Genomic DNA, 14,606 nt, shown 5'->3' with positions numbered 1-14,606 from the left:
CAGCATAGAGTTTACTTTTTTAGAGCTGACTTCAATAGCCTGTGTGTTAGTTCCATCTTTTATGAGGAGTTAAAAATCTTCTGAAGAATAGATTAAGTTATGCAAATCATTAGAGTGAGTGGATATAGCAGTACATTAGATAAAGTGGTATAAAATAATGAGAGGAGCTGGTTCTCAGTACAGATTGCATTTTTATGAGACAGACCTGCAAACTGCTGTTGCGTTCCTTCTCCTCTTTGCTAACAAACCTGCTTTTAATGTGCTTGGTTTTGATTTCCTGTAGATTAGTACTGTGGTTCTAAAAACTACTGAATTAGGCTAGCGCTAAACTGATAGTGGCTCTGCATCATGAATAGACTGCATTTTCACTGGTATTTTGCATTGTAAAGCGCTAGCAGTAGAAAGAAGTAGCAATCTCTCCAAGTAGCCTTTACTGATATGAGGTACACATCAGTGCAGGAGAAACAACATTTCAGTGTTACTGCTATTTTTTAATAACATATTCATAATATGTATGGATTTAGTATATGAATTACCTCTCCCTTCTCATTTCGGATCCTTCTATTAAACTCTTTCCCTTCAAGGCAAAGAAAGTCTTCTCCTGGATGAATGATTCCACATTTTATGGCAATGGCACGTGCTGTGTTGATATTGTCTCCAGTGACCATGCGGACTGTAATTCCAGCTCGCTGGCACTTTCTTATGGCTTCTGGGACCTACAAAAGCAATATAACAGGAAAAAAAATTCCTAGATAAGAGATAAAATGTAAGTCAGGTGTTTACAGTCAGAATATTTTGAGGCTAAGAAATTCATGAAGCAAAAAGAGAAATCATACATGTTATGGCATATTATAGCTACCTGGCTATTATGGAATTGAGGTTAGACCACAGGCAAGACAAATCTTGTATCGAGAAGCACACAAACCATTTTTTAGATCAGTTGCCTAAAGCTTCCCCTGACTTTATAATAAAAAGGAGTGTTCTGCACCTTTTTTGACTTTTAGCATCAAGGTACAGCATGCTGAATCTAACATACTCAACATACATGTAAATATAAACTAAGAATACATGTATTTTGCACAGAAAATTATTTAACTTCTGATCCAAACTGTCCTTTCAATAAGATTCTCTAAAAAGTTACTGTAATTTAGCACTGTAACACTAATTCACGCATATCAACAGGTGGAATTCCTAAATATATGAGTTTAAAATTTCATTAATAATTCACATATTTCAAAACTGTAAAAATGAAGTATGATTTTAGTTATGCTCCTTTTTGCATGAGACTAACTTTTCCTGCTGCACAGTATACATACCACTGAGAGAGAATTCAGTGTGTAACAGGGTCCATGAGATTAACATAGAGGTTATGTACTGACTTGGCATCATATACAGCTTATTTAAAAAAAAAAAAAAAAAGACTTTTGTAATTAAAATGTGCAAGAGGTAGGAAACTGATTCCTACTAATTAAAGCTCTTTTAATACAGCTACTTGGGTATATGAAGTCAGTGCCTATAGAAAGGCTACATATGTATTGCTCAATTTCAGATGGGGAAAAATTTCTATTCCCTTAAACTATATCATAATCAATGATAATTTATTAATGAATATTACTCTAACCAATGAATGCAGTCTCATCACACTGTTGCATTATTATGAAAGCATTATTTCTTCATGAAAAAAATAACACCATTATTTGACATGGAAGAATAAGAAGGGAGTTTAACACTTCAAGAACAGCCTAGATACTTCAGCACACCACCACTTCTCTAAATTTCATTTTTACCTAGAAGAGACTAAGGGCATTCCAGGATTCCTCATGAAGACAGAAACCCTTCACAGAGCTACAAGAAACTGAACTGCCTTACTGCAGAAGACAGCAAAGGACAGATGTAAAGCAATTATAGATTGCACTGGTTCTTATATGGGGGGCAGCAGAGAGGTACTTGAAGTAGACAACTGACAGTCTGAGAGGACAAAGATTCCCAGAAGATGAGCATGGCTTAGATAAGCATCTGAATATTAGGCAGTGATCCTAAGTAAACCTCCAGGCAATTTGAAGGTTACCTCACAAGTTAAAATAGCTCCAAAGACCTGGGCCTAGATGCTTGCTCTGCAATGTTACCAAACACTCTCAATCTATGTAATGCATACATAAACCATATCTGAATAAATTCCCCAAATACATATACTTGACCACTGACTGCAAATTGCTGCTACATTATCAGCTGAGCTTCTTCAGATGACATACTTATGTAAAGTAACAGGATTGTCTGACTGTGATGAATTATGTCAGCAATCATGTATATAGAGCTGTTGATTTCCTTCCTACAGAAACTAGTAAGTAAAGGATATGATATGAAAAGAATTTTAATTTTCAAATAATTTAAAAAAAAAATTTAAAAAAAACCAAACCAAACCAAACAACTATTTAAGAAGGGGTAGCAAAATGGGTATTTCTGGCTACAATAGCAAGGCCTCTCTATATTCTACTGCCACTTCAGTGCAGCTTGATGATCATAACCTCTATCATAGATATAAGTGTATTGTAGAACTCAATGCCAATTAGAGCAGATTAAGCTCATCCATTAGTACCAAAAGTATTAAGAAAAACAGCCACCATCTACAACATTACACTATTTTGTGTGTTTCTAGATATTTTAATTTCCTCTACAGCCACAAGTGTGTGACACTGCCGAGGGCAGGACATTGCCTTTTACAGGACAACCACTGCTCTGATCCAGTGTGGCAAATGCTGGGATTCTAATGATTTCACGGGGCCAGAAAGGCTATACATCTTGGACTGCACATCAGGCTGAAATTATACACCCTTAAACCATATTGTAGATAATGATTATTCTAATCAGTGAATATCATTTCACACCATGTTTCTGCATCTTTGTTAAAGGCAGTCGTGAAGCTTCTATTTTCCAAAATGCCACACTAAACTAACACCTAATTGAGGATCAGACTAGTACTTCTCCCATGACTACGAAGAAAATCACTCCATCCTCAGACTCCATCCATTGAATGTACTGTTTGCAGAATGACCCTCTGCCAATGCAGATTACAGAACCAAGAGAAAAATTAAGGGACAAAGGTTTATCTTCCCATTTCCTCATCTCTACTAACTGAGAATATTCTTCCCAGAAGTTGTATCCTGGAAACATTATTTGGATCTGAAGCCTTTTAACATTATGAAATAGACTTCTATGGGGGACATACAATCAGATTAAATCTATTACTTAAGCAAATGACTCCTGATTTACCCAGTTTCCACATTAACAATCCTGACTATATCCCATTTGCCACTTTGGAATGCCCTTAGTATCCACTTTAACTGTGGAGACCCTCATGCATAGGATATGACAGATTTAGGTGACTATCTGTAAAACCAGCACAGTGTATGAACCATGAAGGAGAAATATAAATTACAGTGCAAACAGAAAAAACGGTCTATTCACATAAAGTGCCACTCCTATTAAATAAGGTCATGGGAGGACAACCTAGTTTCAAATACATCTCAAACTCACATATAACTAGAGAAATAATTCTATTTTCCTCTTCTCTCATTTTTTGGACAGCTGGTGGGTGGTATCTGATTTAATACTGTGTACAGTAATTACAGTTAAAATATTGTTCATATTTTTTTATTGCTGTAAGGAAGAAAGAGTGTTGGCAGACTGAGTGGGCAGTGGAAGCAGATATTTTCCATCAGTTTTGCAGAGCTTAAGTACATATTTTATGATTTTCTGGTTTATTTTCTCTCTGCAGAGAAAACCTTCTAATGCATGCATAAATTATCCAATGCAGGAATATCTATCAGAATCAGGTGACAAATAAATAGGTGACATTTGGAAGTGATTTATCTTCATCTCTCAGATATAACAGATTGTAGGCGTACATGGCAAATCAGTATAAGCCAGTACAGACTCATTAAAATCAACCCAGAAAGACTGTCAGAATCGACAGAGAAATCTCTGTAGGAACAACACATCATTCTATTTGTTCTGTTCTTGTTTATTTATCAAAGAACCCCCCCCCACACACACAGAAGATAAATATCAAGCAGGTAGTTCAGTACTTGATAAAAACAGCCGCTGATAATGACTAAGGTGGTGTCAGAATTAACCTAGGAATTATGCAAAAGTCATGGGTGTCCAGTGGTTACACTCCAGATAAAGCTGGTCAGTTGCTGGATATCATTGTTGAATAATTCATCCAAATAGCTTCTTTTAATGTACAGAAGGAAATGCAAGTGCAAGAAAGCCCCCAGCAATACGATCAGAAAAGATGCAGCACTCTTATTTCTGAAACCATGCTAGCGTGACACCACTGACACTGCAGGTATTCACTTACTTAAACACTCCAAGGATGCATATGAGCAATGTGCCACAGGAGCTCTGTGGAAACAAGGAGGCTACTATTTTGCATGTGTTAACTCCAACAATTATCTTAGGGGAAAGGAAAAACTGAACCTTCCCCAGGAAAAAAATGGGAATGTAATTTAAGGGAAACTAAGGGCTGCCAGGGTGGTGACATTGGATTGTTTCATTGGAATGACCTACTCCATCATTTCTGTCAGAATAAATTCTGATATCCATGAATACTGAGAATATTAATGAAACAGCAGTTGTAGCAAGATTTCTAATTTTTTAATGCTCTTTCTTCCCTACAGAAAGCACATTGAAAATTCATAAACTCCAGTGGTGACTCTATATAATAAGTGGGCTTAATTCTGGCAAAATAGTAAGGTCCCTTATAAGAGCCTAACATCTTACTATTTGCATCTACCATGGTGATTTCACCATTGTAACATATGTATATTACGATATTCCAACTAAGTCAGATATTTCATACCTAGACAGTTTTTCTGAAATTTATGTTTTTCTTCTGGCTTGGGGTTTTTTGGTTCTCTTCCCCCCCCCTCCCCCCCCCCGCAAGGTACTGCTACTGCTTTTTACCAATGTGTGGAGTAGTAATAATTTAAACATTGTTTTAAATGTTCTCACGATGTTATTACCACTCTAAAACAGCCAGAAGGGACAAGGAGGGAAAAAAAACAAAACAAAAAACAAAGTCCCAAAGAGAATTGGAGATTTGTCCAACATTTGGTAAAATTCTGAAATGATAGACATTTTATTGTGTGTCTTGCAATGAAGTAAGAAGTGTTACTGCATATTCTGGTGTTAAACCACAAGAAATTCATTATTCAAATAATTATCTAGAAATAAAATGTTTTCCTGCCTTCATCTTCTTTGATCCTTTACATAGAAGTCAGACTTGACCTCTTTATTTTTAGCAACACTATTCATTTTTACCTCAAGCTCCTAAGAAATTATTCCCTATGAAATGGGAGCAGTTTTCTTATAAAACACACCCATAATAATCACATGAAAGGATAGTTTGCAGCTGTTTTCAATAATAACTGCAAATCCCACTGCTACCTATTCCCTCAGCGTGTCATACCACACATAACCTGACTTAAAGCTATCTTCTAACAACATGGATCATGAATCAATTCTGGAGGGAAAGAGGACTGATTCACAGTTCCAGTAGTCACTGACAGTTAAAAACTTTCTGAGTTTATATATATATGTGAGCTAGAGCATTAAGGGATCACGGCAGACAGAACATTTTAAGAATGTTTTGAAATATTTTTAAAGACTTGCAATGTCAGGTGCAGGGACAGATGGATTAGCAAGAGACCATCCGATGACAGATAAAGTGAATGCTGTTAATCTAATGACTGTGGAGATAAGGAGTTTATCATACAGTTTTTATCTAAGCATGATTTACTTTATATTATAACTTTCTTGATATTGAAAAAACCCCAAGAAAGTCCATTATCATGCAAAGCATAGTTTGTACGTGTAGTTGTAATTATATCATGCTAGTTTCCAAAGTTACAGAAGTCAGAAGTATGTAAAAGCCTACTCTATAAAGGACTTGGGGAAATAAATCAGATTAATTTATATTTTTAGTGTTTTATTAAAAAAAATAATTTCCTAACCTGTCTAGCATTGCCACCAATTCTCAGTGGATCAAATACAAGTATTTAGACGTGATTAAATAAAAGATCCAGTAAAAATGCCAAATGAGACAGAAAACTAAAAAAGAAAACGATTGGTACCAAACTACTTACTTTTTGTACCATAAGAATCCACTCTTTTTGTATAAGAGGAATTTGAGTTATCTTTCAATGACCTTAATCCAAAGCAAACCACGGCCATTAATCATCTACTGAAATAACAGCAGAATCAAAGAGTGCATTTCTTGGAGCAAAACAGGAGAGCATGAATCGCTCCCCCCATTTGCAGGAGGTGCTGGGGCAGGTGCTCTCCCATCACACCGCGCGGCTGCAGCTCTGCCTACCCAGCAGCCATGGCCACGCACTCCAGGCTGAGTCAGCGAGAAAAGCACCAAAGATATCCAAAATGCCTGCATTTTATGCTCAGCACTTCCAACTTTGGGACTTGCCTTCTGTCACTGTTTCTAAATGGTAAAATGGAATTAGTTCTCCACTGTCAAGATTAATTATCGAGCACCATATACATAGGTCAGAAACAAAGTTTCTGCCTCTTAATCTGCCCTTTGTATTACTGTAGTAATACAATTTACAAGTGTAGTAGCAGGCACCTGCTTCCAGTGGGTGAACCCAGTACTGATTTTCTCAGTTTAGTTGAGTTGAAATTTTAGTCATATTTTTACAAGCCATTTACGTATAGTATCCCTGAAATCTGCAGCCTTTTCATAGCAAAGTTTTCCTTGTCCAAACACAACATTAAAAACAGTTTTCCTGAGTAGCCACCAGTTACAATCTTAAGACAATTAGTAAAGTGGCAACTGTTACAGTAAAACACGAAACTCCAAGACTGTATGCAATTTCTGTGGAAAGCGAGCACATTGCAGTTATAATCATGGCAATTACAATCACTGCACATCTTTTATCTACTTTCAGAGTTGCATATCACCATATTACCTAAAGAAAAATTCTTTAATATCTGCAAGCACAATAAAACTGCTGATCAGTCCTCCTGTATACTACTCCTTGAGAGAAGGTTAAGTCATCTCAATCCTGAGTTCAAAAAGGCCTATTTTGCTTTATTTAAATATTGGTTGATTAATAGTTGATCTTTATCAAGTTAATTATCTGACTTTTATCAAGTAAAGTCTATTTCTAAAGCTCACGTCCATCTTCTTTGACAGAGCTAATTAAGAGAAAAAAAGATAAAAACTGCAAGAAATCAGTAGTTCAATTTATGTTCAGTTCTCTGAGAAATGCCTTATAACATAAGAATTTGATATACCTCTGGCCTTACTGGGTCTTCAATGCCAACGACACAAATGCAGGTCAGGTCAGATAATATGTCATTTTCATTGTCCCAGTCAGGCTCTGGGCTGCTGTTAAAGTCTCGGAAAGCAACACAGATAGTTCTCAGTCCATCACAGGCCATAGGTTCAATGACTTTCTTCACCATTTCATCTCGGTCACGTGGTCTGAAGATACGAGGTTCACCAGCTGCATTAAGGATCCTGGAACACCTTTTTTATTTAAGAAAATGAAAAAGAAAAAAAAGATTTGATTGTGTATTTGCATGACTGCTGAAAAGTATTTCCCTGTATCAGCTCATTTCATTCAACACTTTGCTTTTTTGATGGCACGTTTTAAATTCCTACTGTAAATTTCTAGATTAAACAAGATTTACTACTGAAAGATCAGAGAATTTGTTTGTAACTTATTACAGAGACAGCAAGAGCCCTTCCTCCATTATTTCCTCAGTACCCATGTAGTTAATGAGCTGACAACTTACAATGAAATTGAAAAATCCTTATTTTCCAAATGGGTTGAATGTAAAGAATCCATTCGTAAACTATCAAATGCAGACCCAATTCTTTGGCTAGCTAGTGATAAGGAAAATAAGCCAAAGATTTTTGCAAGAGTGAGCACTTAAAAAAAAAATTAGAAAAGAACAATAACAGCTTATAATACTAAAGTGTGTCTACTGTATACTAAGTATTTCTACTATAAGTAGCAATTTCCAAACACCAAAATTCCCATGTATGTCTTATTAGTGTCAGAATGTTTTGCATTTTGGAAAAACACAGCAACTAATCAATCGAACTTACTTCTTCAGAACAATTTCAGAAGCTCCTTTGCTGTACATTCGGAAACTACCATCTGGCATTTTAATGACAGTACTCATTGACTTTCTGACAGAGTTGAACGTGTAAACTTTATAGAGTTTCTCCTCAGGAATGAGGTTCCGAACAGGCTCATAATCCTGCTTCAAATCCAGGACAAATCCCAAGAGGCCACACTCCGTCTTATTGCCTACCTGGCGAGGCAGGCCACCCTCTTTTTCTGGTGGCTGAATAGGAGAAAAAATTAGATATGAATTTCTTTAATGATAAGCAGCACACAATGCCTTCTGAACAATTAATAACAGCGTACAGTTTAAGATTTGAAACTCTAACTGTGCAATCATATGTCTTCTGATTTTTAAATTCTGATTTTTAAAAGCTAGCGAAAAATCCATAGGGCTTTAACAGACTTGAAGCAGCGATTCTCACAATGAGGAAAATTTCTCTAGACAAATATCTACATTTGGACTCTTGCATTTCTTTTCTTTTAAATTAGCCATTGGCAGCTGAATAGCTTGTGATGGTTAGGCAATACATCATTAAAATGAAGTAACTTTCTTTGTCACAAACAGAGTATTTCCTTTTCTCACTTGCTTAGAATTATATTGTTTTGCAGACTTGCATGGTTATAATGGTGACTTAAAGAATGATCTGTCCTTTTTTTTCTACCAGGCATTTTTTACGTGAAAATAAATCTGCATCTAATCATAACAGCAAATCGCAGTGAAAATGATATTTCCAACAATCTGTAAAATAATAGTTCTACATCTAAAAGTACCTGTTTCTAGAACTACCATACTTTAGTCTGCTGCTTCAGACAATAAATGCTTTATATGTTAGAAAAAATGGAGTAGGCTAAACATTTTGCAACTCCTGACAATTCTCAGTCCTTCTACTACCAAGGAAGGCTTTACCTTCCCATTCAAAATATGAACAAACATACATTTCATTTACAAACTTTCATGGAGGTGTAATACACCCCAAACAAAAAGTTCCTCTGTTGTCAAGACTCCAGACTGACTTCAAGTGACCAATGTGTGAACTATAGACTATTGATAACTTAAATTTTCTTGTACTCAATAGAATTAGAAAAGTGTTGCTTAAGCTAGGGCTGAAATATACTTATGGGAACAGAAAGAAGTCCTTTCACAACTTTAATTTGCATGAAAAACAGATTTAGATTTGACTCAAGACAAGACTGTAAGTCATCATTTTCAATGTGACTTAAACTTTTGCCTCACACTTTGCAGAATTAGGACTGCAGGACTATGTTCAGAATCCATGTTTAATTTCACTATAGACTTTAAAATCCAGTCTACTTTGGAAGTGGGATTCCTAAGTAGATGGAAGCCCCTACATTGCCCCTCAGTGGGATGAGAAGTAATGCAGGGAATGATTAAAGTTGCAAATCAGTAATCCTACTTAGATTTGAATTCTTGCAACAAGTACGGCCACAAAAAGGGAAAAGGAGACCTTTAAGTAAACATTAGTAAATAAGTAAGTATTCCAGATAACCACCAAAATTGCAGCTGGTTTAAAAAATGAAGGTCAGATGGATAATAATAGACTGGTCTAGAACTGAAGTAAGCAAACAAACATGGATTTTTCCATAAGAATTATCTTTCTATCACCAGGAAAATATATATCTGGTGACAGATAGATTAATGTAATTTCTTTTTCAGAGAGATGCTTCTATGGTGAGCAATACATAATAATCTAAAAATCTCTGTCTCAAAGAGATTTATCCTTCCAAAAAGAATTGTAACACCTTTCTTCTATATGAACTATCATTTTTACTGAGTTATATGGGTCACATTTGTGTTGCTATGACATTTTAGCACTACACTAGGGTCAATGTAAAACACTGACACTCAGCAAAAATGCTAATATGCCATATTAATTTTATTGTATGCTATAACAACTTGCCCTGCTGTAATCCCATTATACTGTGATGTAACTTCCTTCTGGATTCTCAAATTCACTTAAGAATCCCTAATTTAAAACCCAAGTGCTTGTACTTATGTGTATCTGAAAGGATTGTTACATTCAGTGGATATGAAAATCATCAGTCAGGAGTCAAAAAATACCCTTTAAAACACAGGGTTTTTTAAATAAATAAGGTTCATTTTCATGACATTGCAGGCACACAGTTCCTGAAACATGCTAAGAACTTCAGGTTTCTCAAAACAACAGAGTAATCGACTTCACTGCCTGGGTAGTGATGCTAGGAAAGACTGAGTTGTCTGTGCATATCACAGCAAACTCTTTCCATTTTAGACCTAAATCCTCACTTATGCTTTGTTTCTCTCTGCCACTGAAGTCAGCAAATCTTGACATTGACTTAAATGTGAATGTGATCAAGCCATTAACAAACACATACTGGAAACCAATGAGAAAGACATAAAATTCTTTCCATCAAAGACATACAATCCCAGACAATAGTTAATTTATACATGATTTCATCACGCTGTGATGTGAATGGATATTGAGAAAATAAAAATCTGCCCATTCTTCACAACATATAAAACCAAATATTAGAGTCCTTCTAAAATTATTTTTATTTCAACAATAAGTAGATCACACTCTCCTCTTCTTACTGTGGTCTAAAAATAGATTTCTTTTAGTGAACATCTTTTGAATGCAAATACGTAAGCAAGGGGAAAAAATACCAGTGAAAAGAAAATGAACAGACATTTCAGAAAGGTTTCAAAATCTAACAAGTGGCCACCTCCCTCTAGAGCAGCTGCTATCTCCATATTCTTTGTACATTACATTATAATAAAGCATATGGTGGTGAGAGCTGGCAAGTAGCACTTCCTTTCCTGTACTGTTTCAGCTCAAAATCTATATGCCAAAACCAGTCTCCTTGCAGATTGTTCTTGACAATCCTTTGCAGAAGCTGCTGGCTTATAAAACTTCCTACTGTGCTGTATCTATATTTATTTCTTGCTGAAATCTGCAGTTTATGGCACCTGGAAAACAATTAAAAGGACAGCCCAAAGGGGTTACTTTTGAATAATTAACTAGGAACAACTCCATTGACTCCTCGGAGAATGAAAACCCTTTGACAACATATGAGAGAAAGCCTTTGAACTGTGATTTGCAAATAGGAACTCAGTCTTTTTGAATGCACTGTTTCTCAAGAGCTCAGTGAAAGACCTTTTGCTAGTCACAAGACAGCTACATACTATACAATCTTCTACTAGGAAGAGACTGATCCAATATCTTCCTCCAATAACAACTTCCACTGATCCTGGTAAAATGTTTTCAAATGTTTCTTCCAAGTCTTTGCATTATTTGTGTAATAATAATATTTGAATTGTAAGTAAATACTTGCATGTAAACCAAACTGCAGACAGATGTTAAAAAAATAGTTGTTACAACTATCAAATCAGAATAAGTTTCTAGGTCAAAGTACGGCTGTATTATTGAGGCTTAAAAATACCACCCCAAAAGCTAGTATTGACCTAATACTGAATTTGGATTACAAAAGGAATTTTCAGAATTATTTCACTGGAAAAGAATTTACTAATAAGACAGGTTAAGAAGGAAGAAATATAAAACTGTGGGCATAACTTAAAGATGTTCTTCAACTTTTAAAATTAGATTAGGTAATTATAATGCTTCCATTTTTACCATAACACTTACTAAACTTCATTCTTCTCGTTGCCCCTTTTGATGTGAAAAGAGAGGACCTGGCAAGAAGATCCAAGTAGTCTTTCCAAATTAAAATGTTAGGAATTCATATATTACCTGAAGCCTTCATTTGTTTTATGTTATTCTCCTGTGTTCTACCCATTGGACTACTCCTTTAGAACAAAGATGATTGTAAAGACACAAATTTTATTCAGATAAAAAATGAACTTTGCTAGAATATTATATCCATATCAAATGTTCCGTTTCAACTCCATTCACAATAGGCAAACAGAGGAAAATACATTTTTTAAATTAAATTGCAAAAAATTTCCACTCTGTACTTTTTTTACTGAAAAAAGAGAAAATGGACCAGTATGTGCAGGAATTTTCTCTGTAGATTTAAGCATTATATATGTAAAAATTAAAATAACCAAGAAGGATGAATACTGTCCAAACCATGTGATATACTTTTTTAAAAATTCTTAATACTGTAAAAAGGAGAAGTACTAAAAAACTAGAGTACTATGGAATTCAGAGATATTCCCTCGTTACATAATTTGAATCAATGGTTTAATGGACGACATCTAAAGCAAGATTAAAACACACTAAATTTATAATCAGCTTTTTGTAGTTACAGGTTTATTCAACTGACTTCAAGCTAAACAAAGACAGATTTAGAAATTACTGTTTATCTTAGCAAAAAACTTAAAAATGAAAGGCATCATTTCTTTCTAGCCAAGGATTAAGAATCTAAAACTTTGCTTGACTAAATAAAGTTTTCAGTTACAAAATGGGAAACAGTTTCAAAAGATGTGTTGACAAGAAGAAAGCAGTAATACTAGACATCAGCTGTCCTAGTTTTCATTTATGATTTCTCTGGGATCCTGTTAACTACAGAAGTTCAACAGCAGCACTGTTTTTTCTGTCTTTCATAGTATGACCATTTCCACAGATCCTTCACCCCACCTATAATTTGGATTCTGGATGCCAAACAACAGAAATGAATTTGTTTTATCTTCTCTTCTGTGCCTTACTATTTGTTCTAAGAGTATTTATTGTTTTCTAGCTGTATCACCTCTGCGTAACTACATAGAAATGCACATCCCTGCACAAGGATGCAACAGAAACTTTGTTAAAGCTTTTCTGGAAATAGGCTGGGTTTGATATGCTAAGATTCTCTTACAGAAATTTTTTTTAAACTTTCACTTATTGTTTAGAAAGCTTACTTAATAATCCTGTCTGACTTTTCCCAAACAGTACTGCAGAACTTTCCTTTGGTTTTATTGAACTTCTGCCCACATTATACTTTCAACACTATGTCAGCGCATAGCATACTGCTGGCTTGCCAGGCAGACCACAACTGGCATATTAATTACACACACGACTAGGATAATACTAATTAACCAAACTCCAAACATTTTATTAGAATTCTTGAAAAATCTTTTTGTAGATTAAACCAAAGAAAAACAAAAAAGCATCCTAAAGATAAATTTCACTACAAATACCTGGCATCAGCTCTATACTGTTAAAATGTTACAAATTTACTTTCAGAAGGTCTTTATTTAGGAATAAAAATTAGTCTTTATATCTTGTGCAGATTCTGATATTTGCTACCCTTTGAGGACACATCTAGAATAATATTATTGACTTGACTGATGAGGTAGATCACAATTTGTCCTCAGACTGTTTGGAATTTTAAGTAGTTTTTTCATGTTAATGATTAATAAGTTGCCTCTGGTTTATACAGAGCACAGAAAGCAACATGCTTTCTGATAATATACATGCTGTTTTACAACTCAGAATCATCACTGCAAGGTACAATGCTGTTGAAATTCAGTTAAATTAAAGTCAAAAGTCAGTTTGAATTGGGGTCAGCATAAGGGATTGAAAAAGAACAGTTAACAACTTGGAGCTGGTTGCATAATCATTTTGGCATCAGAAGAAACAGACTGCATTAACCTTACATACCGTTCTGATCTCACTCACTGGATTTAAAGCCCAACATTTAAAAGTTAAAGGTTTGGTTTGGTTTGGTTTTTATTCTTATGTACACCACTGAGTAGACTAACAGAGGTGTTCCCATTCACTTATATCATGCCTGTTCATCAGAAAGTAAAATTTATCTCCCTTTTACCTTCAGAGGATTGAAAATTTTCATACACTAAACTGATACAGATCTCTTCCTTCACTTTATTTCAAACTCAAGCAAAGCATTTCAGTTCCAAAGAACAACAGGTCCACATCCCTTAAGGATGGTGAGCTTCTAAATTCCTGACTTTGATCAGTTTGCATCATAATGCATCATTTTTTATGTCCAATGATTACACATTCATCATTTCAAAGCCCTATGTTATGCACATTTGGAATTTGGCTCTAAACCAGTCAACAAAAAATGTTTGGGAACCCTTTAATAGATTCTGCACATGCTCTGGTACTAGCCACATTTTCTAAATATAATAGGATTTGTGTTTCACACGGTACATAATGGTGTTACACAGTGCTGCACAGAAGCCAGAAATATATTGTAGGGTGGCATTTAATATGTTTTGAGGCATGCTAATACAGCTAATCTAAAATAAAAAGTTATAGGTTTAAACAAGAAAATTGATTGTGAAGAGTTTCTGACAGAGAGCAGACTTGTGGGAAAAAAGAAGACATTCACCTCTAATGGTGGCATATATTTTGGGCCCGGGGATTATCAATAGCATGTTTTGGAGGAAAAAGAATCAGACAGGAAGAGTCAAACAGAAGGTGATGGGAGAAGGGAAACTGGTTTTAGTAAATTCCCTCTTTATTACCAAGTCTCTCCCTTTTTCTTTAAGCA

At 35.1% G+C, this 14,606-nt stretch overlaps 1 protein-coding gene across 9 annotated transcripts in view; it reads right to left on the bottom strand.

Moving 5' to 3' along the window:
* ATP2B2 (ATPase plasma membrane Ca2+ transporting 2) overlaps nt 1-14,606 on the bottom strand; it is a 440,103-nt gene that overhangs the window by 51,530 nt on the left and 373,967 nt on the right. For all 9 annotated transcript variants that reach the window (XM_075053370.1, XM_075053376.1, XM_075053369.1 and 6 more), the window contains 3 exons: nt 8,132-8,373; nt 7,312-7,546; nt 537-716 (listed from right to left, as the gene is read on the bottom strand). In XM_075053370.1, coding sequence (XP_074909471.1) covers nt 537-716; nt 7,312-7,546; nt 8,132-8,373 — 657 coding nt within the window. The remainder of the gene's footprint in view (nt 1-536; nt 717-7,311; nt 7,547-8,131; nt 8,374-14,606) is intronic.

This window comes from Buteo buteo, chromosome 21 (assembly GCF_964188355.1).
Source record: "Buteo buteo chromosome 21, bButBut1.hap1.1, whole genome shotgun sequence".
Lineage (NCBI taxonomy): Eukaryota > Metazoa > Chordata > Aves > Accipitriformes > Accipitridae > Buteo > Buteo buteo.
The sequence above is the reverse complement of the archived record's forward strand: the minus strand, read 5'-3'. Positions and strand labels throughout refer to the sequence as shown.